Source organism: Vidua macroura, chromosome 1 (assembly GCF_024509145.1).
Source record: "Vidua macroura isolate BioBank_ID:100142 chromosome 1, ASM2450914v1, whole genome shotgun sequence".
Classification (NCBI taxonomy): domain Eukaryota; kingdom Metazoa; phylum Chordata; class Aves; order Passeriformes; family Viduidae; genus Vidua; species Vidua macroura.
In genome coordinates this window covers 50,166,439-50,189,973 of record NC_071571.1, presented here as the reverse complement: position 1 = coordinate 50,189,973, position 23,535 = coordinate 50,166,439, and the positions used below count along the sequence as shown (strand labels likewise).

Below are 23,535 nucleotides of genomic sequence, written 5' to 3'. Positions count from 1 at the left end.
ATTCCTTGACAAAGCAAGTCCACAAAGTTGGCAAAGTGAATATCAATCTTTGCAAAACAAGGTGGTTTAACAGCCATGTACTACTTCCACAATTACTGTAGTATAGTTTTACTAGAACAAAATGTTGGATAGTAGGCTTCAGTCTCACTTGACTGTAAGCCTTCTGGGGCAAGGATAATATCCTGAAAAGCCACTGAAATTGTTTGTTGCAAAATTATGTCTTTAGCCTTTTAATATACTGTATCACAAATATGGAGCCACAAAATTCATAATTTCATCCTTATATCAGCATTTCTTCTACAGAGTCTATAGTCAGAAAGCATTAGTGTACCCAATGTGACAAACAATATTAAAAAGAAAAAAGAGAGAGAAAATTATGGTGAAGAAGACAGCTGTCTGGGCATATTTCTGGGCATAATCCATATCCAAATTTAGTGTGTCTTAATTTAGTAAACTGGCGAGTGTCATGACAAGACCGCCCCCTTCACAAATGTTGCTGTGGTAACTAAGAATTGTTCCGGTTTCTAAGATGTGCTAGTGATTCAATAGTGCAGTCAAAGTCAGAAATATGTAATTGGATGTGCTCCCCACAGCAGTTCATGGTCTCTACAAATAACTCTATTTTCAAAGAAATCCCCAATTCTCCAATTCTTCCAATTCTCTTGTCCTTGTCTTCTCCAAATAAAGGTTGTACTCAGAGCTGTGTTCTGATAGTGAAGAGGAACCAAGCATTTATATTTTATGTCCTCATAATGGAATGAAGATGTCTGAGATATTACATTCAAACTATCTATTTCTGGTGCAATAAAACAGCTTTTCAAAATCTAGGGCATTGCTATTCATGTTATGCAGTTCTGCAAATGGTTGTCTGTATGAACGATGTAAATTTTAGGAAATTTTTTTTTCCTTTGCCTTTCTTTTTTCTTTTTTTTTTTTTTTGAAAACCAGTATTGGAAATGTTTAGAGGTAGAAAGTTGGAATTTTTCAAATTAAGGCACTTATGGAAAAAGTATTCCTTGATGCTGTGTTGTGGCACAATGTTTAACCATTAGACTGCTTTTCAGTTTAGCCTTTTTTGTGGGAACAGGGAACTCTTGCAAAGCTCTGTCATCTTACCCTCTTTCAGAGGCAGGTCCACAAGGCAAAGTTAGACTCTGTATTCAAACTGTTTTTTTCCAAAGTTGGAGGGTTGGTCTTTCAGTATCCAGTTTGACCTTTCCTGTTTTTCCTTAATTGTCATTAGAGTAGCAGCTGTAGTGGAAAGAATCGCTGTTTTAAGGTATTTGTTAGAATATCTTAATAGCCTAAATTTTTTTGTGCAAAATTTGAGTATATTGCAGCTTCATTCCATGCTCTGCATCTCTAGGCCTGGTTCCTTTTCCTCTGACAGATTTCGTTTTAGTCCCATTGAAAAAGACACAATAAATAAATTGATTACTCCCCATGTTTAATGTTTGTCTTTTTCTCTGTTTGGTACAAGGAGGATGGGGGGAAAGTGCCAGACGAGTAAGATTATGAAGATCTTACTTTGTGTATTTGTCCTGCAAGGATTTTTAGCATGAGGAATAAGTAGAGGAACAATGTAAAGGGACCATAAGGGCCGAGTTATTTATCCTAATGGCTGTAAGGGATGTCAGCAGGAGAGGCAGATCAGCCTCTACTATTGTAGTTGCTTGAGGCTTTAAGCTGAGGAGAGGAAAATCATAGCCTGCTGTTTCTAGTGGTTCATCACTTAGACTACTGATGCACAGTAGAACAGAAAGGTTTCATAATGTATTTTACCAGAAGATATGTCAGTTAATTCTTTCTATTGGTCCTGAAGTCTTTATGCCTCCATGATGCAGCTTTTATCTCATTTCAGGATCCAAATAGCTGCAAGCATAATGGCTCCATTTGAGTGGTACTTAGCCTATCTCCTTTCTAGTACAATTCATTTGCCTCAAGCTGCTCATCTCCAAACAGTTTGAGAAATCATTATGAGTATTCATAGCCTGCCTCATTAAGGTCAAATGTACGAGGTGACTTCTTTACCCACTCTCCTCCTTCCCTTTTCTCTCTTCGTTTTTTTTAACAGAAGTGACACATGTGATAATTACTGCAATGACTTTGTGAGCAGACATTAAACAACCACAACTGTTGTATCCTGTGACTTTTCTCTCTTCTCTCTGTAAAGTGGGTCAATGGAGTGTTTTATAATATGAAATATGTAGAAACATATGGCATGAATATAAATGTGCCATCACTACATCCTAAAGAAAAGTGCCCTAGAAGTAGTAAATGTTTGATTCTATTGCTCATATCCATATAACAGTTCTCTCATATGAGAATTTTTTCCTGAGAACTGCATTACTGAACTTCCAAGGTACCAGAACTTTTCTTCATGCATACATATATATATATATATATATATATATATAATGAAAAGTTGAGCAATTTAATTCAATTTAATTCAATAAAGTAAAGATTTAGGGAAGAAGGTAATATTTTTTAGTTGTTAACTAGAATAGAATTAATTGATACATATTTAAAGGCAAAAAAACCAAAATTTGTCATTGGGCAAGTTGTTAAATTATAGAGACCTTAGAGACCTTACCTAGTGTAATCTCATTGCAGAAAGCTTTCAGTAATAATATTTGAGTCCCTTGCCTAAAATAGAGGAAGAAAAATTGCTTCATTGTCTCAATTCTTACATATGAAATGAAGATTTTATTTATAACAGCATCTCATACACTTTTCTTTCCATTGTAGAGGGGTTTTGGGAGGCTTTTTTAATAGTCTGTCAGTCATTTTTGCAAGTTAAAATTACATCTGAGAGGTAAAAAGAGAAACAAATATTTGAAATGAATTGGGACTGTTGTTGCAGGGTATCCAAGCTTGTTTCCTTGCAGATTAAATAAGAGCAGAAAAAAACATAACAAAAAAAAAAAAAAAAAAAAAAAAAAAAAAAAAAAAAAAAAAAAAAGGGAGAAGTATCAATGTATTTAGGACACTGTTTTAGATTGTCATGCTGGATTCTCTGTAAAAAAAGAAAGAAGAAAATAGTAATTGAAACATCACGGCATCATGTCTAGAGCAGCAACTCTGATGGCACTTTCTTCCTAAGGTGAGTTCATCTTCCAAGCATCAGAGTAAAATAGACCCGTGAGAAACCTGGAAACAGAGCAGACTATGTTTACATCTTTGCCTGCCAAGTTGACTGAAGCATCCTGGATCTCAGCTTTAGTTCACTGATTATATTTTCATCTGCTCTTATTTACAAGGCATGTCCTTTTTATTCTAGGTTTCATGGGTACATATTTTCATTTTTAATCAGCTTTTCTTGTTGTTGTTATTTTTAATTTATGTCAAGTTTGGCTTTCTTGCTTGTTGTGGTACTTTAATGTATCTCAACAAATTTGACTAGAGTATTTTTCCCCCTTGCTGTGGAACATAGTACTGACTTGCTACAAAAATGATCATGGTTGTTTTTCCATCTGGATACAACTTTTCACTCAGCCTCAATCAGTTGACAGACTGTAATTATTAGCCTTTACCTGGACTCATCTTGATTAGATGCAGCTTGCTGTCTGGGGTCCCTGTGAAATAAATCAGGATGTTTTTCTGTTTGGTTTGTTGGGTGTGCCTCAGGTTATCACTTAAAAGTGATATTGTTAGGCGCCCTTGTGCCTGGCAGTTATTTGAGCTTGACTGGTTAAAGCCACTATCTAGATGAGGAATGAGGAATGAGTGAAAGCGGTCTATTTCTGTGTCCTGTGACAGTATGTCAAGTTTGTCATATTGTCAGGCTTTTAAGAATAGAAGAGTAAAGGACTACAGCCTGGTATGAAGGGCCATAGGATTGCGAGGGGTTTTGTTTACTTACCTTTTATAACATTTACCACTTAAACATACACTGCCATAGAAACAGCCTCCACACAGAGATGAAGGTTCTAATAATCTCAGGGCTCCTCATAATATAAAATCATAACTTTTGGAGGTAGAGGAGGGGAAAGGTTGTGAATGAACACTTGGTGACTTCATTAAGAAAAATGTGTAATAATGAAAATGTGATGTCATGAATTTAGGGTTTGAGTAAATCATGTTAAATTTGCATGATCCTAAATAATGTTGGAATATCTCTAGATATTTTCTGCACTCACCCTTGCATGTGTAGAAAGAGAAAAGCTATCCCGGTTTACAACTGCACAGAAAATATCTAAACCATAAAACAAAAAATATAATGTGAAGTCTGCCTCCAGGACAAAGTTCTTGATTTGCTCTGTTTCAGAAGAGAACAAGCTTTATCACTGACACTCAAGGTGGCTTCTTAAGTCACCAAGTAATAGAAACATTTCTGGCTGTCTGACTACATTCCTGTAATTCTTCCTTTTCTTTTCTGCCCCACTTCAAACTCTGAAGCATCATATAAAAATATACATGAATAAAAGTATGTCATGTAATTTCATCATCTTAATGCATTTCAGATGGTCCTAGTTAGAGTAAACATTCATACATCAGGCATAAGATGACTAAATGTATCATGACCTCAAAGCACGAGAACAAGTTGTCTTTTGGGAGTGACACAGAAGACTTAGTTGAAAATAAAGCAGAGTCTTTATTTTGCTGAATTATTTGGTCTAGGAGAAGCAAAAAATCCTCACATCACCTGCAACCAGAAATTATTCCTCATTTGTTGGAAACCAAGCTCTCAGAAATTAAAATACAACAATCCTTTTAAGAATTCTCTGCATTGAAGGACCCCACAAGCTTATATTTCAAGAAATACGTCCATAACTGGGGGAGTCGAAAAAAGGGATGGTTGGAAATAAAATGATGAGCAGTACCATCTACCTCAAACTGTTACTGTGAATGTTAGAAGCAAATATTTAGCTCTGGATTCACTCCCACACACTTGTTCCCTACTGGGGATGTAGGGAACTTGGCACAAGCTGCTTCAGGCCAGTGATATGCTTCAGTTATCCCTAGAAAATTGCTCCTGTAGAGAATATTATTGAAAGGTCAAACAAAATTTGTATTTTCTGTAGAACTTTTATTATTGCTTTTGGTCAGAAAATTAAGGTCAAGTTAAGGCTAGACAGTTAAATTACCCCTGAAATAGTGGGAGCTGGTGGTGGTATTTTACAAACTTTATTTTATTGTGATGATAATATTTTCTCAGAGTTTTTCTGTTGTTTTGGTGGGGAGGGGTACAGATGATGTGATGTGTGTGTTTTTGCGTACTCCCTATATTACTAGGAAAGCTGCTCTATGCTTCTATGGGCTTTTAGGTGTACTGCCTCAAAGCCTGGAAGGTGTGAGTCACTAAGTTCATGTGGGACTTGTGATATACAGAAATGCTTTTCCATATGTGCTTCTCCCTTACTGCTTCCTTGTCCTTAATCAACAGTGCAAAGAACATCTTCTCATCAAATCCTATCCAGGGCTACTTTTTATTGACTGCTACTGATGCCTCAGGTTTTGGCTTTTATATTTTTCAGATTCTGTACTGCTTTAGTGTGTAGTTCTGAGCTTCATATTAGGGGATAGTAAGCTCTTGTCACAGAGTAGGTAGACAAAACAATTCCTTCTCTAGCTGGGGACCCAAGGACAAATGATCCAAATCTCAGGGCCAAGAGCATAAACAATGGCGGAGCGAAGAGAGAAAAACAAGGATGGGACTTCATAACCTAAAGCTGTAATTGGACAGTTAACGCTAATATGCTAATGGACCAGAACTTATAAATGTGAGAGACCTCGTGACCAGTCATCCATTTTGTGACCATTTTGGGCTCATCTTGGGTGTAGCTCTGACTGGACTCTTGTACTGCCCAAGGTGTATCCATTGAGGCCTTTTAATAAATACGTACTTTATTCTTTAACTCCATCTAGACTCTGTTCCAGGACAGCCTTCACGAGGCATCAATACTACTGCCTTGTCTTGTTGACTGTGGGACTAGGAAGAACACCATTTATCTGTGCAGAGTATTGTTCTTATTGATAATTTCTCTGAAACCTGACCAATGTAGCTAAATGTTCAAAGAGCAGAGTAGTTAGGACAGGAAATATCTAAAGTCCTGTTCAGACCACAAATGGTATATCACGTTCACTTATTTCTGAAACAGATAGTCAAGTGATGAAAAAATTACAGGTAATTTCTAGGAGTGAAAAGAGATTCATTCTACTCTAGACTTTCCAACCAGCATTCGGGTGCAGTGCTGCCACCTTGTTGTGTAATTCTCTAAATAAATTTGCCTAGAAGGGCAGGTAAGCTGTATTGTCACTATTGCTATTAAAAAAACCTCAGGCTTTCTTTTATGCTCTGAAAGACAACTTATAAAAAGAAATTATTTGGGCAATGAATAAGCTGCAGAAGATATCCATTTTGATCTGTACTTACACATCTAGGGAATGTACTGCTGATGCAGTTTCCCCAGGCAGGCAGGTGATGTACAGAATCATTCTCCCATGTCTCACTCCCAGGACTTCCTAATAAGTGAATTAGTATAGATTATGTAAGAATGTGAATGTACAGTGTTATGAAGTTTTTGTGTGAAGGCTACCTTTGAACGCTCCTAGAAGACTACAAGATTATTTACATGTTTGAATTTTATCACCTTAAATTAGTCTTAGTGCTTTTCTACAAAAGAGCACAGTAACTGTAGTGTGAACCTAAAGACAATATTTTTTATTAATTTTGAGTATGGGCACTCAGTACACATTTTAGGGCAGCACCAGAAGTATGCTGTAATTTCCCCTCCACCTCTTCCACATGGTGGGAAAAAGACTGAAAGGGGATAGCAACGAGGGCAAAAATTACTTAAATCTGATATCATCTGGAAACTGGCCTTTTTTTAGCTTCAAGGCCACAGAAAGTAGCACTTCCTCTGAAAACATGGTAGTCAATCAGAAAATGTTATGAAGAGACCACTTAGATCCATTAAAACTAAAGAGGAATTTTCCTGGAAGAACCAGACTTGGTTGCAACCTATTGAGATTATCCCTTTCTCCACAGCACCAGAAAGTGAAGAATGGTTGAAATAAACAAGATACAACTTAAGAACAAACTAACGCTAGCATTCCATATGGTTTAGCAGAAGAGTCAACCAACACGACCATAAGATGAGCTGTGAAACTTTGTTCAGTGAGTAGGGAACATCTACAGCCAGAGAACTTGCAGAGAAAATTTTTAGATTTGGAATGGAAAGATGCAGTTGCAAACCAGGTCTCTTGTCAGGAAAGTCTTAACCGATAGGTGTAAGGATTTCCTTCCACTTTTGTACTGGAAGCCAAATGTTTCAACGTTAGGGGTCTGAGTTCATTTTTATTATGTTCAGAGCTCACATTATTAAGAGCATTAACATGCTTTTTATGCTTCCTGTTTTAGAGTTTTTTCTGTTTGCCAAGCCCAAGTTTTCCTTTATTCAGGAGGCCTAGAAATATTGGCTTTATCTAGTATGTTTCAGGATATGCTTCCCTGAGTGAGAGCTATTGAGGTAATAATCTTCCATTACCCTAGATGAGATTTATTAGACTAACTCTGCACACACTGAAGCATTCAATAGTAAGCAAGTTAGGAATACTGATGAGAAGAAATTATTATCCTCCTAATATTATTTTTGTGGGTTTTGCCAAAGTAGTACCCTAAGCCTTGAGATGATACTCCTCCAAAGAGAATAGCTTTTTATCTTCATGTTGGGATGCATTTGTGCATCACAGATGGAAATCACAGTAGATTTTCTTTCAGACGAGCGTTTGCTGACTATAGTGGAATTAAGCTTGTCAGTAGTGATAAAAAAAAATTAAATATGTTTAATATCATGTCAGTAGTAGTAGGAAAAAATACCGTCAAAAAACAATTTGAAATGGCAATGTTGTAAATAATTGTGTTGGATACCTAGGACCATCACTATTCAACTGGATTTCCTTTTTCTTATCAATGGCTTGGTGGACAGGAATTGGTGTTCTCACAGAGACATGGATATCCCATAGAAGCTGACTTAGCTCTCCAAAGCCTGAGTATGTATTATTTGTGGATGTAGATCAGACATAGTTCTGTCAGAAGAATTTTTCTACTTGAAGATGCATTATTGCTAATTTTGTTCTGGTAACTACCACAGAACTAAACTGAAATGGTCCATCTTACTTGTGTTGTATGGTGAGCATCTGATGAACAACCAGACGAGCAAATTGGATGCTAACCAAAAAGTGTACTGAGACTATTCAGGTGACTGACATCTCTGCAAGGCAGAGTAGAAACAACTGGGGCATATGCATAAGTATTTCTCGTCAAGAGTTATTAGCAAAAGGACTTACTTATGAACTCACTTTGTGCACTGGCATGAATATTCATGGCTTGTCTATCTCATTGCATAAACCAAATTACTTATAAATTACATATATATGATAAATGAAAACTATAAAAAAAAAGGCACTAATCTACTTAATTAATGTTAATATTCAGAGGGGATCTCTGACATTTTTGCAGTCTTTACCAGCGTCCTGGAGCTCTGAGTGGTTGTTTTGTTTCTGCCTGACACCATTGCAGATTTTTGCTGCAACTATTGGATGAATATAAAAACTGTGTTACTTAATGCCCAGCTGTATTGCAAACCTGTACTTTCAAATGCTTTGCAGAGCTTTGTGGCATCTGCAGTGGAAAAGAAGCACTGCAGATGCCAGAGACCAGCAAACTACATTTTTCATTACATCAGAGACAGAAGAATCAAATTAGAGTAGCTGCTGTTTCACCCTTCTTCCTAGGTAGAAGTCACTAATCAATCTTACAGGTTTTAGTCTTAAGTGAAGTGCCAAACCTAGACACTTTTTCAAGAAATAAATTTTAATATTCTCAAATCACATAATGTTTTTTGAAAGTGTAACTAGAGCAAAGATAATTTCTCTTGAAATTACTTCTGTTCCAGGTCTGGGAGATGTCTTCTATTAACTCAGTTGCTAACATTTGGTTGAAATGTATTTAAACTAATATTTTAATACCAACATCAATATTGTTTCTCTTCCTATTCACTTTTCAATAATGTTTTTTGTTTTATATAGTTTCTAAGTTATTTCTTCAGATTCATGAATGACACTGCATGTGGAGCAATTGTCAGTATTATCTGTGTGCTTTTGAGCAAATAATAAAAGTAAACCTAAATCCTGGCCCAGACCTGTGGATGTCTTGAGGCAGTCAGTTCCCTCAAATGGTCTGTCCTTTTGCCTCTGTAAAAAATTCCAGGGTTTATTTCATGTTTTATTTCTTTTAAGTAGGTATGTTTTTTAGGTTTGGGGCATTTTGTTTGCTTGTTCATTTTTTTAAAAGGCAAAAGAAAGATCTTTATTTTTCATTTATTTCCAACATATTCTTATGCCTGAGTGAATATCTGCCAAGTGACTGAAGTAAAATAGATTTTTAAGAAAATGGGACTATTCACCCCTTTTCTATATAGTGCAAAGATTTTTCCATTATTAGGAAATTCTTAAAAGCTTTATTTTGATCTTTTGCTTTTGTTGAATTTAGTGTTCTCTGAATTTCAGCATTGAAATTTTAATGCCAGATATATTCATAGATGGCTTTGCTTTTGGGATCCAATCTTTTTGTGTGGGCTAAAAAAATGCTACAAATGAAAGCTGGTTTTATATTTAATAACTGGGATTAGTTTTTGTTCTTGAATTAATGATGGAAGTCTTTTCCTTTGTGATAAATTTCCCTGAGCTATCCAGTCTGCATGTTTAGTGAAATTTTACTCACTAAATGGGTACTCAGTAGATTACTTCATAGTGAAATTTCATCTCTACTGAAATGTTTGAGTTGCAACATCAGCTACTTTGAAACAGTTTTCTGGACACTAGAAATTGAGACCCCACTGTAAGGAAATGTATCAGTGCTGGGTAAGGAACAGTGTCTGAATCCCACCCAGGTGCTCTACTCTGTGCACAGTTCATGCATAGGAAACCAAAAGCCTTGCTTTCACCTCTGACATCTCTATACCCAAAGCAATGTACAGGTACAAATCCCCATGCTCACATTGTCTGAATGTCCAGATTACTTTAAAGGGACACCCAGCAGCTGTGTGCAGTGCAAGGCCAGCAAGGGAGGGACAGGTCTCCGGGCAGAAAAACTTGTACTGCTCATGTGCTCTCCTTTAGACACTGGTGGTGGGACACTTTGAAGACCACTATCCCACCTCAGGAAGCTGTAGGGAGCAGTGAGGTTACCCCTCAGCCTCCTCCTCTCCAAACCAGACAAACCCAGTGCTCTCAGTCACTCTTCAGAGGACATTCCAGCCTCTTCCCAGCTTTGGTGTCCTCCTATGAATGCATTCAAGTATCATAATTCTCTTTTTAAACTATGAGCCCCATAACCTCACACAATACTTAGGGAGAGACCACATTGGTGCTAAGTACAGCAGGATAATCACTTGTTTTGACTGGCTGATGATGTTTGGTGCACTCCAGGATGTGGTTTGCCCTCCTGGCTGCCAGGGCACACACTGCTGGCTCCTGTTGACCCTCCTGCCAGTCAGCACCACCAGACCTTTCTCTGCAGCCACTCCTCTCCCAGCCTAGACTTGTGTCTGCTGCTGCTGCATCCCAGGTGTAGAACTCAGCATTTACTCTTGTCAAATTGCATGCCATGGATGATTACACAGTACTCCAATTTATCCAGATCCCTGTACAAGGCCTCTTGTCCCCTGAAAGAGTCAACAACACCTCCCAGTTTAGAATCCTCCACAGACTTACTCACCATGCATTCAACTTCTGCATCCAGATCACTGATGCAAACATTGAACAAACTGGCTCTGGAATTGCGCCCTGAGGAACACCACTGATCGCTGGTCACCGGCCAGATCCAGCCTCATTCACCACACCCCTCTGAGCCCTGCCCTTCGGCCAGTTCTTCACCCAGTGGACCATGAACCTGGAGTTTTAGGGGATTAGGATATTTTCCCTCCCCTTTTTTCTTTTACTCTTTCCCCTCTCAATCAATGCAGAAGTCTCTTTTAGAGACATGGAATGAAACATTTGACCCATTGAATTAATTGGGGAAATTTTGTGTCTACTTTTGTTTTATTATGCACCAAAATTTTGTGTGTATGTGCATTTTGAATTGTTCTAATAGTATGGAAGAAATAAATACGTGTAGTCAGTTATGCAAGTTGAAAACCTGCATTTGAAATCTGCAAGGAGATTGATTTCTACAGCTCCTCAGAGTGTAACAAAATCAATAGCCTTCATAAAATCTCAACATTTGGTTCAAGTATTTAATCCTATGTAGTGGGTAATATTTAGAATTATCTGCCATTGTGTACACTTAATATACACATGTACATATATATGTCTGATGGGCAAAAGGAACTTCATAGACAGTTTGAATGTCACTATTTTAATTTGATCTATGGGTAGTTTCATTATTCTTGGAGAACCCTATGGAATTCAGAGGGCTGCCATAATATTTAGGGGATATAATTTGTTTGTCTTCTTCAAGGAAATAAATTTCCTACCTGTTGAATGTGGGGAAACCTAATAAAATAAATAGCAAATCAGTTAATAATTAGAACAGGCACTTGAAGACCCCTAAGTAGTTGATTGCTAAATTGTTTCCATCACTATTGAAAATTTCACTTCACAAGTACTTATTTTATTCCAGACATCACATTTTTATATTATGATGGAGAAATCATTTAAAATTCTAAATAAAATGTAGTCAAGCAGCTTAGTTGCCAGGAAAGTTACATGAGGTGCATGTGTACTTACCAAGAGAAAAGATTATGTATATGTAAAGAGTGTTTGACAGAGGCCAAGGGTAGGTCCAGGCCAAGCAAGATGGAGTACATGGATAAGCGGTAGTCAACTTTTGCAGGAATCAGCTTGACCATACGTGGAATTTGTCTGATCCAGTGTAGTATTCTCCATAACCTCTAAATATCAGGCTGGTGAATGCAAAGAGATGTTTCCATGCAAATTTCTCATTGCTCTAGAAAATGTTTTGCTGTTGTAATTGTTGGTTTCTGCATATATTTCATATCTCAGTAGGAATAGAGACAGTTTAGTACCTCTTTTTCCAGATAATGATACAACAAAAGGCTTAGCTATTCAATTCTGTTGAACCTGAACTACAAAGTTCAACTATGCGCAATCATGAATTTTTCAGTATCTCAGAATTATTAATTTAAAAGTTATCATTTCTACATAATGAGATGTGTTGAATTTATTAATAGATGGTGTTATATTTCTCAGTGGTTTTGGAGTATATGGAATAGTATATGCAAGCCTTTGATGAAAAAGAAAGTAATATTAGATCTAGTAAAAAAGGACCTTCATTTTCTCATATGCCACCCTCTTCTCCAAATTCTGTAATGTGTTCTGGATGCTGTGATTTCTATATTGAATCATAAAAAGACTATTCAGGAAAACTAGGTTTATGGAAATAGATATATTCCTTCATTTCTTCTCATGTTAGAAAGAACTTTCTGAAAGCAAGAATCTGTTGGCTATCTGTCAGCAGGGAGCCAGTGAGGCAGCTGGTGCAGCACTGGGCTTTCTTAGAGTGTTTTTACACAGCACTGTCTTTGATCGAAATGACACTTAGGGTGCAACTTTACAGATGCATAAAGGATACTGCAAGCATAGTTGGAGTTTCTGAAAATGCTAATTTGTATTTTCTTGAAAGAATCATTTGTATAATAGCACTCTGTTCCTTCAGGTGAAAATTATGTCCCCTCCAATGGGTTAATCATGTTTTAATGGTAGTCCTGGGATGAGAGGGAAAGAGAAGGCATCCTTTGTCTACAAAGACGTGAAAAACTTAACATTTAAGAATTTCCAGAAGTTAAAAGTTTCTTATTGGTCTAGCATGATCTTTATTCCCCATTCTTATAGTACTTTTAAGTCTTCCATTAGAAGAATTATACTTGTGAACTTTACTACTCGTAAGTGCAAATGGGAAGTTTGTCTTTTCTCAGGACCAAGCTGTGTTTTTTACAAATTTTTAGAAATTAATGTATTTTCTCTTCTACTCTCAAATTTAGATTGAAACAAAATGAGATGACATTCAGAATAGAGAAATCTTTTAAGCATACTTTATTAAATTTGCTGAATTTACTATGAAGTCTGATTGATTTTTGCTCCTCTCTAATGTCACTCTGTGCCATATATCAAACCACAGGTGTACTAAAAATTTTCATGGAATGTCTTTTAAAATAATGCATGGCATGGTAGTTTAGTATAGAATTCAAGTCATGCTTTGTTTGGGAGATTACAAATAAAGACTTTCAAAATGTCAAAATTCTTCTGTCAGTTGCAACATAAATAAACTTCATTCTACTGTCTTTCTTGTCCATCCAATATCAATGTTTTTTGAAGTATCTAAAGAAATTTTAGCACAGTTGTCAAAAAATACAGGAAACATGACTTTGCACTAAAATATGTATAAATGGTAGTTTTTCTTATTTAATTAGGCATTGTTTAGGTTTATGTAGTAATTAAAATGGGATTCCAAAATTTAAATGTGGCCAATATGATCCAGAATAATGATGAAATAATTGCAAACTACCAAGAACATGCACTAAAACTTGGAAGTGTAAGTTCTCCAATCTGGAGGAACCTTTTGAAAGAAAAAGAAAGATTTTCAGAAGGTTGCCTAACATTCAGTTTATTGATGCAATAATTAGAAAGGGTAGTTCAGCACACTATATTCCTTTTCCTGTCTGTCTACAGAGTGGGGTAAGCAGGATGTGAAAGAGGAGAGTGTAGTATGTTCTTCTTGAGAGAACTGTTGGATCAGTGAAGAGTATGGTGAGGATTCAAGCACTTAGCTGATGGTGGAATGAAAGGTAAGGGGAGCTTTTAGTGGTAGCATTAGTCTCTTTCTGTCTTTCCATGAGAATAGAAAGTCAGCCAGAACAGCTCAGGAAACGGTTTCTTATGGTCGAAGCTAACATAGTGAAAGCTTTGAAGAGCCATTTTTTTCAGTATATCCTTTGAAATATATTTTTTTTAACTGTGTTACTTTTTTTCAGTGATTCTGGGAAGACCTGTTTGGGATCATAGCTAAAGGATTGTGCTATGTTGCTCTGCAAAAGAAAAAATCAGACAGTAGCTGATTTTGGTTTTTAAGTGCATATGCTCCTATGATATGCTAGAATGAACTGAAAGATACCTTAAAGGAGGCATACTTGATCTTTCCATTTGTATAGTACTTGTTTGTATATGAGACTGTTCCTCAGAAAGTAGAATCAGTTGTTGATTCTTCAGTTATCGAACTGTTAAAAAAGTTTTCATCCTTTGCCCATATTCTGCTCACCGTGCTGAAAACAATCACACTGTTAATTCTTTTATGTCCTTTGTTCTTGGCTTTAATGTTCCTTAATCTAAACTGAACTGCAATTGCCATCTGTTAGACCAGCACTTAAATGATCCAAGTCCTCCTTCATATGGCTATACTGTATCTCATTATTTATTATTCCATTCAATAGAGGATTTTTTTAAACTCATGCCATAGGAGGTAATTTTTGACATTAGGGCCCAAATCACATTTAAACTTTTTCCCCCAGGTAATGTTTTTTCAGCATAACAATATCTATTGTTGCAGTCTTTTTTCTTTAAAGGCATGAGTGATCTCTATTCTGTTTCTCAAGGTACTCTTGTCATTAGCTTTTCATATACATCTGTATTGAATAGTTCAAAATCATCTCTAGTAATCCAGACAATTCATCCTCTACTTACTACTTCACTAGTGTCCCTTGAAATTTCTAACAAGTTGCATTGGAACAGCCATTTCACTATCACTTCTCTGGAAACGTTTGGTTCCCTGAAAATTGTATTTTGGTCACTTCATTCCACTCTATTTTGTAAAGTATCTGAATTTATCAGATATAAATATATAAATTATATAAAAATTATACTGTATTATATACAGTATATAAATATATATATAAACTATTGGATATAAGTATATAAATTATTAGAAAATGATATCATTCAATATCACTGTAAGTTCACAAAATAAATAAAATTTTCCTCTTTCCTGAACTGTTATGAAAGAGACTATGTAAATACAAGGGAAGTGTATTGCCTCACAGGACACAATCGTAAGTAAAAAAGAATATAAGAGTCTCAGTTAAATTTGAAGATTTATTATTATCTCGATCAAGAAACAATGGAAGGAAGGAATGAAATGAGTAGACATAGAAAATGAATGCAGGAATAGCTTAATAACATTTTGGGATTGCTCCTATTTCCCACCTAAATAGATTAAGAAACTAACTGACTTTGCTTTCTATAGAATTCAGTTCATAAGAACACTCTTCAATTACTCTGGTTTTTTTTCTGAATATTGGATTTCTCTGTCTAACCCCTTTTTCTGCATTAGTAAGATGATAGCAATTCATATCACCCAAGTAACTGTACTGCAAAATTGACATTTGCAAATCTCAGGCAAGATTGTCAAAGCACTCATTAACTTCAAACGAATATATATTTTTCATGTTTATAAACTCAGCTGTTGCTCCTTTGAAGTCCACAGCAGAATTAGTCTTAAATTGCTATATATAGTTTTGAGCTTTTATATATAAACCCACACCAAGAGAAATATAAAACGATAGAGAAGAGGATATAGCCTGCTGTAATTTTTTCCACATCAGTTATGTATATCAGGTCTTGTGTCTACAACACTGTTGCAGAAAAGGTGCTTAGTTTATTCACATTGCTAATGACTGTTGTGTTACCATCCCACACAATTTAACAATACCAAGTAAGCTCTTATCAGAAAATAAAACTGCAGACCTTATAATATGAGATGATTACAATTCCAATTTTTGTCCTCCCTAGAAGGCAGTCCACTTTTAAATGGTTATCCAGTCTAGTTTCTTGAGTGATTTGTAGTGTAGCGTATTGTAGAACATACTGTAGTAATCTAATTTGAAGGGACAAAAGCACTGTTGGTGGTAAAAATCAGGATGTCTAGTAAAGAACCACCTCCAGGCTTTTATAGGCTCAGGAATTCTCAAAATCATCTTCTCCAAGACTTCAACCAAGAACCAAGGTGTTCTCATACATCAGCCAAATTTGAGGTCAGGAAAATGCATCCATCAAAAAAACCCACTACAGATATACTGAGGGAGAGAGAGAGCAGATGATCTTTCCTGAGAAATCAAACTGTTTTTTGATCTTGAAAATACCTAATAAAATAATATCTTAAGCATATAAGTCCATTAATTAAAAAAAAAAAAAAGGTAAAACTCTAATAGCAATAGATATAACTGTAGATTAAAATAAAAGGGGGAAAATATATCCATAGCTGTGGAATAAAGCATTATGTTTTCTGAAATTTATTTTTCAAACTTATTATCAGTAATTATCATTACAAAAGATTGCTTAATTTGTTTGTGAGAAGCAAGTCTTGCTTACCTGAGCACCAAGCAAATGAGTGAGGAAAGTTCAGTAACAGAAGAAACTGACTATCTGCAAGATACTCAATACTGTAATGATAAATATCATCATAACATAATGAAATACATTGACTATTAAGTGGGAAAAATCCCTTATGTTAATATTTGATTTAATCACTTGAATAGCTGGTGATCAAGGAAACCATTAATTTCATTTCTCTTTTTATTAGTGAACCATTACTAATACTTATTGATTATTTTATTAGCCACCTACTTCACTTTTTATTGGAAAAAGGAGTAGTGAGTGGGCAGAACTGTGAGTCAGTCATTGCAACTGAAAAGTATTCTCAGCAAAATAAATTATGTTACTTTATTGTCATTTTAAGGAAACTAGTGGTCATTTCCTTTCTTAAAAAAAATATTCTTAAATTAAGGAACTTAATCTTACTATAATATCTATCTGTTAGAGAGGAACAGTTTCAGCAAAGAGTAATGTACAGACTAAATTACAGGGAACCTATTTTCTCTATAATTGCATCAAATGTATCAGCAGTTTGGATCTAATTAGATTGTTCTTAGTGAAAACCATTATGAATTCTATTAAGAATCTATGGTTACTGGCTTTTTGACATTCTATTAGAAGAAAATCATACTTCCTCTTCACTGCTAAAAACAAAATAATGGAAGAACCCCTTTATTTGTTTTCCTATGCAACTGCAACACGCTGTGCACCATTTTAAAAAGCTCTAAGACATGCATTTGAAAGAAGAAGTGGTCATCTTGGAGCCCCTTATTTTCCTGAAGTGTTAGGGATTAGCTGGTGCTAGTACTCTGTCCTCCAGTAGGAAAGCTAGAACCAGCCTAGTAAATCCAGTTAGGACCTCATATACTTCCATGTGTAGGGGAAGTGTATTTTGGTGTTGCATAAGTCATACATACAGCTGTGGCTGACAAATTGTCTTGAAACATTTGTGGTTAGAAATAGCCATATGCCAGGTGTTCTTCAAATAACTGCTTCTGTATTAGGGGAATACTCATTCCATTATTGCAGTGACGGTAAATGCCAGGAATATGTATCAAATTACTGTTAACTAGGACAGATCATTCACTTCTGCATATCTTAAATGGGACTTTTGTGTACTATTGACAGAAAATAAGGATATATTAACTATGAATACCATATCCTGTTCTCAGGTACACGGGGACAATGCCATAAATGGTGAAGATAAATGTATTGGAGGTAGTGTGAACTATCTGCATTACCTTTTCTGTAACAGAAGGTGACTGCAAGCAGGGTACTGATTCAGTCTATCTCAAGAATGCACTCAAGAAATAAAGAGTTTCTGAGAAACTGAAAACATGAGTGAAGAAGACATTTGCCTTATCTTCAAGTTATAAATGCCTAGCTGATTTCCATGGGAAGTATAAAGACATTAACAAATTTTTAAGACTAAAAGGCAAAAAGCAGTTTATAATCAGCACTCAGTAGATAAGGTTGAGATTTCTGCCTGGCATCTATCTCCTTTGAGTCTTTCCAGACACCTTGAAGCCAGCCCCACAAGTATATAACTATATGAATTCAGGAATCTGCATTTGGTGTGGAGGGGAGGTGGATTTTTGTCTGTGACCACATTACCCTGTTAATGTGTTTTCCCAGCCCAGGAAAGGCCCTACCATTCTGTACAGTTTTCAGTCCTTGTGTCATGGCAATGCTGTACAGTTAAATCAGGAAAATATGTGAAGAGCATTAAATCCCTTACCCAGAAAAGGAGCTTCCTTTCTATACATGAGCTGCAACTTTTGCCCTACACTCTCTCTGTGCCTGACCTGCAGGCACAGATGCTTCAGCTTCCAGATTTTGGACAAGATAGCTTGCTGAATGTGTTTGTGGGTCATTTGAGCCAGACTATCAAAAAATTAGTTGCAAGTGAAATAAGACCTAGGTTTATTTTCAGTATCTGACCAGATGTATGCTAATCAATCTCCCATCATCTTTTAGACAGCAAGAGACTGAGTTGCTTTTCCTAACTTGTATTTTGGCTAGAATCTGCTATCCATAGGAAAATTCCTTTTCAAACATAGTGCTTAACACGATTCCTATTGCTAGTCACATTCTGTACCTTCTTAGTGGCTAGTCTAGAAGTCTTTGCTGGATCAAAAATCCAATATGAGGCACTAACTGTCCTAGTACATTCCTTACTGATGGTTCTGTGCTCTTACATGTACAGTGCTTTCTGCCACAAATGAGAGGTTTTTGTCAGTGAATGTATAAACTATCTCAATCCTTTCTTGAAAATGAATCTGAAGTAAACTTCCATACCAGGCTCTTAACAAAACTGGAATATATTATCTATATAATTTGACAGGTGACAATTAAATTTTTTTATTGGTACCTGGGAGTGGGATTCCTTTCTCCTGATTTTTTAATTTCTTTTTCTCAATCCAAGAATATTGCTGTGTTTTACAAAAAGCTTTGGACTAAGTATATGAATATTAAAATAATAACCACCTTGCATCACATGCTGAATTTCATCTCATTTGGCTAGTGATGTGTACAACCTGTGGAGGATTTTTCTGGTTTGTTTACCTTATCTCTGAACATTTGGTTAGAAAGTCTTAACACCATATCAGTTGCAAACACATGGGTCTACATGATTCCAATATAATCCAAAATAGCCTGACACTATGCAGTAAAAATTAAGACTGGAAAATAAGGCAGAGTATAGAATCCTGGAGATAAGGATAATCATAATGTGGAGAGTTATCTTTACTCTGGGTCACACCAAAACTCATCAGTGTATGTGAGCACATTCCTATGAACTTGGTGAAGAAGTACTGAAGAACTTTTGAGTGTGTGTCAGTTCGGCAAGGTGTTTCCATGTAGTTAAAATATCAAAGTGTAGGCCACAAGTTTTAGAATGACTGAGATTTGCATTAACAGGCAAGAGATTTACATAGAAAAATTGAAAACATACTGCAATGCACTACATTTTATAGATTTTATCTCTGTAAGGTGCATCTGTCAGGTGAATTAGTATACTTAGAAAATGTCAGGTGATCTCTTTGGAGAGTCTGTTTTTGTGATAAATACAGCAAAGTTAGCAGTGTGAGTGTGTTTTGTTTCTGCATCTCTGAAGGACAACTGTGGTCAGTGGTGATGCTTGACAGAACAGCTGGAACAAAGGCCTGACTCATTTGGGAATCTGGGCTTTCCTACAACCCAGTTTAAGGCACCAGAATAGATTCTTAGTGATGTTTTTAAGGTTCTGCATTTTTTTATTCCAAGACAGATTTCTTTGCCTTCAGGGGTAGAAATATATAAGGCAGAAAAATTAAAAGAAAAACAGAAAAACAAATTAAAAATGTGAAAGAACCTTACATAACAAATATTACTGACAAAATCTGATTCACTTCTAGGAAGTTTTGTGGTGATGCGTTTCAGGTAAATGTATAGAGAAAAGAGAATTTTCTGTGGTTTACTTACAGAGGATAATAGACTATTTAAGCCCTTGCCTGTGTGAGATGCGCAATATGAGTAGTACATATCAGCTGAGATAGTGGATTTTTGGAGTAGTACCTAGTCAACCTAAATTTTAAAAATTCTTCACACCTAAGTGATAGAATAGTATTCTTACAGGAAGACAGTATCATTAATATTGACTGAATCTTCATAGTTTTCATTCTGAAGCCCTATATTACTCAGATAATATTTTTTTTTCATTTTGGTTCAGTGGAATGTCCCTCTAAGAAAAATAAATGGTTGGTCTATAACAGCAAAGTTTCTGTGCCTTGTTTTTTTTCCTTTCTAAAATACCTTCCAACTTCAACAAATCTTGTTATAAAAGGTCTGTGGAATGTGTTGTTTCATTATTATAATACCTCATCTTAAATCTTCTCTGGTAACTACTGCCAAATGGTTCACAGTAACATTACTAGTGACTTGCTGTTCAGTACTTCAAAGAAATATAATGCATACAGATATTGTTCTGGGCTGGATATAACACAGTTTTTGCATGACCCTGCAAAAAAAGTTTGTTGCAGGTATTGAGATTTGGCCAATATTTCTGTATTTCTTATCAAAAAATTTGAAGTTGTCTTTCCTGCTTCTTTGTGCCTTTTCACAACTAAACAGAAGATTTTGTATTTCCATTCTACTTTGATTAGTTCCAATGGTGCTACCTATACCATAACCAAAATCAGTAAAGTTATATGGTGCTGCTGTTTTAAAATATTTAAGTCTCAGTAAGCAGTAATTTTGTTTTACCATAGAATACATCCTGGGTAAAAAATGTGGAAAATTTTTCAGTGTTAATTGCTAAATGTGTAACCACATGAGAATTTTACTACCACTTTACTAAAGCAGTGTTTCTCTCCAGCCCAGAGCAATTTACCATGCACAGTGAATGTTCTTCCCATAAAGGCTTTGCATCTTTAGGGCATCAGGCGTCTGCCTTTCTAATCAAAGTTAATCCTTATTCATTCCATATGTAACTGTAAGCATCAGTTGTTTAAGGAAGATTTCTCACATGGTATATTTGGTATCTTTTCATAAACGTGATCAAAGTTTCTTCCCTTCATCAGTTCATAGTTGAAACTATGTTGTCACATGATGGCCTTTCATGTGCAGTGCCCTCCTTCCCCACTACCAAATATCAACAAATATCTTGCAGAACACTTTTATCTCTTGTCAAACGCCTAAATTTATTTGAACTCAGTTCCATGGTCTGTCTCTTACCAGTTCTTGTCTTTCTTGCCCTCTCTTTCAGAGGATAAAGTATGGACAACTGTGTACCATGATCTGCAAATGCAGACTTCTGTGGGAGGCAACAGCCCAGAGAAATTATCTGTGCTGCAGCTTAACTACAGTGCAACAATGGACCAGATTTCTGCCATTACCAGTAGTGCTGAATACTGTGAGCAGTTTATCTCCTATTCTTGCAAAATGTCCCGGCTGCTGAATACACCAGGTAGGCTGAGAATGGGATATGAATTAAATACGGTGTTAAAGAGCTTTATCTCAACAATTTAACAGGTATTGCTGTTAGGTAACTCCATTCATTGAACATTCATTCTTTGTTCTCCTTTGTTAAAGTTGACAAAGAGGGTGAAAATAGAGAAGACATTATTTTCTTAAGGAAACTTGCCTGTTTGCTCACTACTAAAATGATTGGTATTGCACAAGTGTTTGTCTGTTCTCCTCTTAAATCTGTTGCTCCTTAAAGCAGGTGGCATTCAGTAAACACAGTAACTTTTAAAGTTTAATCAATAGAGGCATTGAAAAATTGCTTTGAACTTTATCCTCTTTTTCTGGTTGTCAGCTTTCATATGCTATAGTCAGCAAGGGCACTGGTTGAATGAAGGTTAGAATTTTTCCACTAACATTTTTGAAACAGTTTCTTAAATGCAGAGCATTTGTGGGTAATCAGATGCCTTATACATTGTAGAGAATGGCATGGTCAGTAATGCAATTGTGTGAGAAATTATATGCTATTATCTACAAGTAGATTAAGTATAAGATTCCTCTTTTGCTGTGTAGTTTTACTGGAAAAGAGACCCTTTCTGTATGTGCCTCCTCAACAAATGTTACCTGTAACCAATAAAGACAAAAGTACTAGTTGTTCCAGAATTAGTACACAAAGAAGGAATTGTATTTTAAAAGCTCTATTAATATGCAGCAAGTACTTTATATATGCTCTAATTGTGTATGATAGATTTTGATGTTGAATAAATCTTAATGGTACTTAGGGAAGACTGGTTTATAAGTGGAAACATAAAACACTTTTGTGATTGTGAACTGAGTTCATTGTGATAAGAGCAATTCAAATGTGTTTCAGATTAATTTGGTGGCTGCATGCTTGCAGTGTTATACTTTAGGTTGCTTTCCCTCAAAAAAAATTTTTGTATATTTTCTTATGATGCTATATATAAGTATTCACTTGGAATGCATGTGTATCTTATTCCTATTTCCATAAGCATTCCATTAGTTAATAGACACTCTAATACTTGTTACTCCTCTCCATCCTCCCTGCTGTTTTTTAACTATTTCTAATGCATGGTTTGTCTCTGTTGCTGTTATTTTGCTTAATTTAGTGTAGCACAGAGACCCGGCAATGTGGAAAATTATTTCTTCCTTCTTGAGCCTTAATATACGGAATCCTGAATCATGTTCAAAACTAGAGGTGTTCTGATTAGATTCTGCTGATGGATACAAGTTCCCTGCTTGCATATGCTTCAGAAAAGTTGTATATGAATGTAGCTTTGGCAGGTATTTAGAAGGCAAATTTATTTGACAATAGACCTGGAGATATTGTGTTTAGAAAGCTCATAGTCTGCACAGAGTGCAGTGTTAGATTCTTCTTCTATGATATGTATAAGACTATTATTTCAGGACCAATTTGTACTTGTTAATATATGTTTATATTATAATAAAATAAACATATACTGTAATTTCATGTGTTTGGCTTCTAGATTTAAAGGACAATTAAGCAGCACACAAAATAATAACTTCCTGATTTTTTTTTTTCTTTTAAGAAACAAGCAGTTCAAAATATTTACTGTTTTAAGGTTCTTAGAAAATTTTGAGCATACTTTGCAGGTATCTACTTCTTCATGTTTTCCCCTTTCATATGGAAAAATAAATGGAAAAATAATTTCTCTTAGAAATTCTTTATAAGCCTTTTGGTTTTCGTCTAGAAAGTGAGTTTCAGCAGATGTTCTATAATGTGAGTTTGTTTTTTTTTTTCCTTTTAAGCGAGAGAAAGAAGCAACAAAGATTATTTTTACCTAGACAGCAACAAAAAATCACACTGCAGTGTTTGCATAACACCTGTAATGGTTTGTACACATAGAACCACAGTGATTTGTGTGTTAGTGGGAAAGAGGCCAATACATTTTCTATGGGTTCTTGGCTTCAGTGTATGTTTTCTAAACTAAGGAAATAATTTTTCATACCTTTCTCTGTTCTGGAGGATTGCCATATTTGCTGAATATATTATGTCACTATTCATCTCAAAGCACTCATGTGGCATCTTCCACCACTGAGCTTTGTATATAAACCATTGCAGTACAGTTCCCACAGAAAGAAATGAAAAAAAAAAAAAAAAAAAAAAAAAAAAAAAAAAAAGAAGAAGAAGAAAAAAAATAAAGATTTTTGTATTTCTCAGGAATA

The 23,535-nt window shown here is 35.5% G+C and overlaps 1 protein-coding gene across 1 annotated transcript in view; it reads left to right on the top strand.

Annotated features, from left to right (window-relative positions):
* Positions 1–23,535, top strand: part of CNTNAP2 (contactin associated protein 2) — a 1,032,011-nt gene that overhangs the window by 707,180 nt on the left and 301,296 nt on the right. The window contains exon 13 of the mRNA XM_053975055.1: positions 21,134–21,334. Coding sequence (XP_053831030.1) covers positions 21,134–21,334 — 201 coding nt within the window. The remainder of the gene's footprint in view (positions 1–21,133; positions 21,335–23,535) is intronic.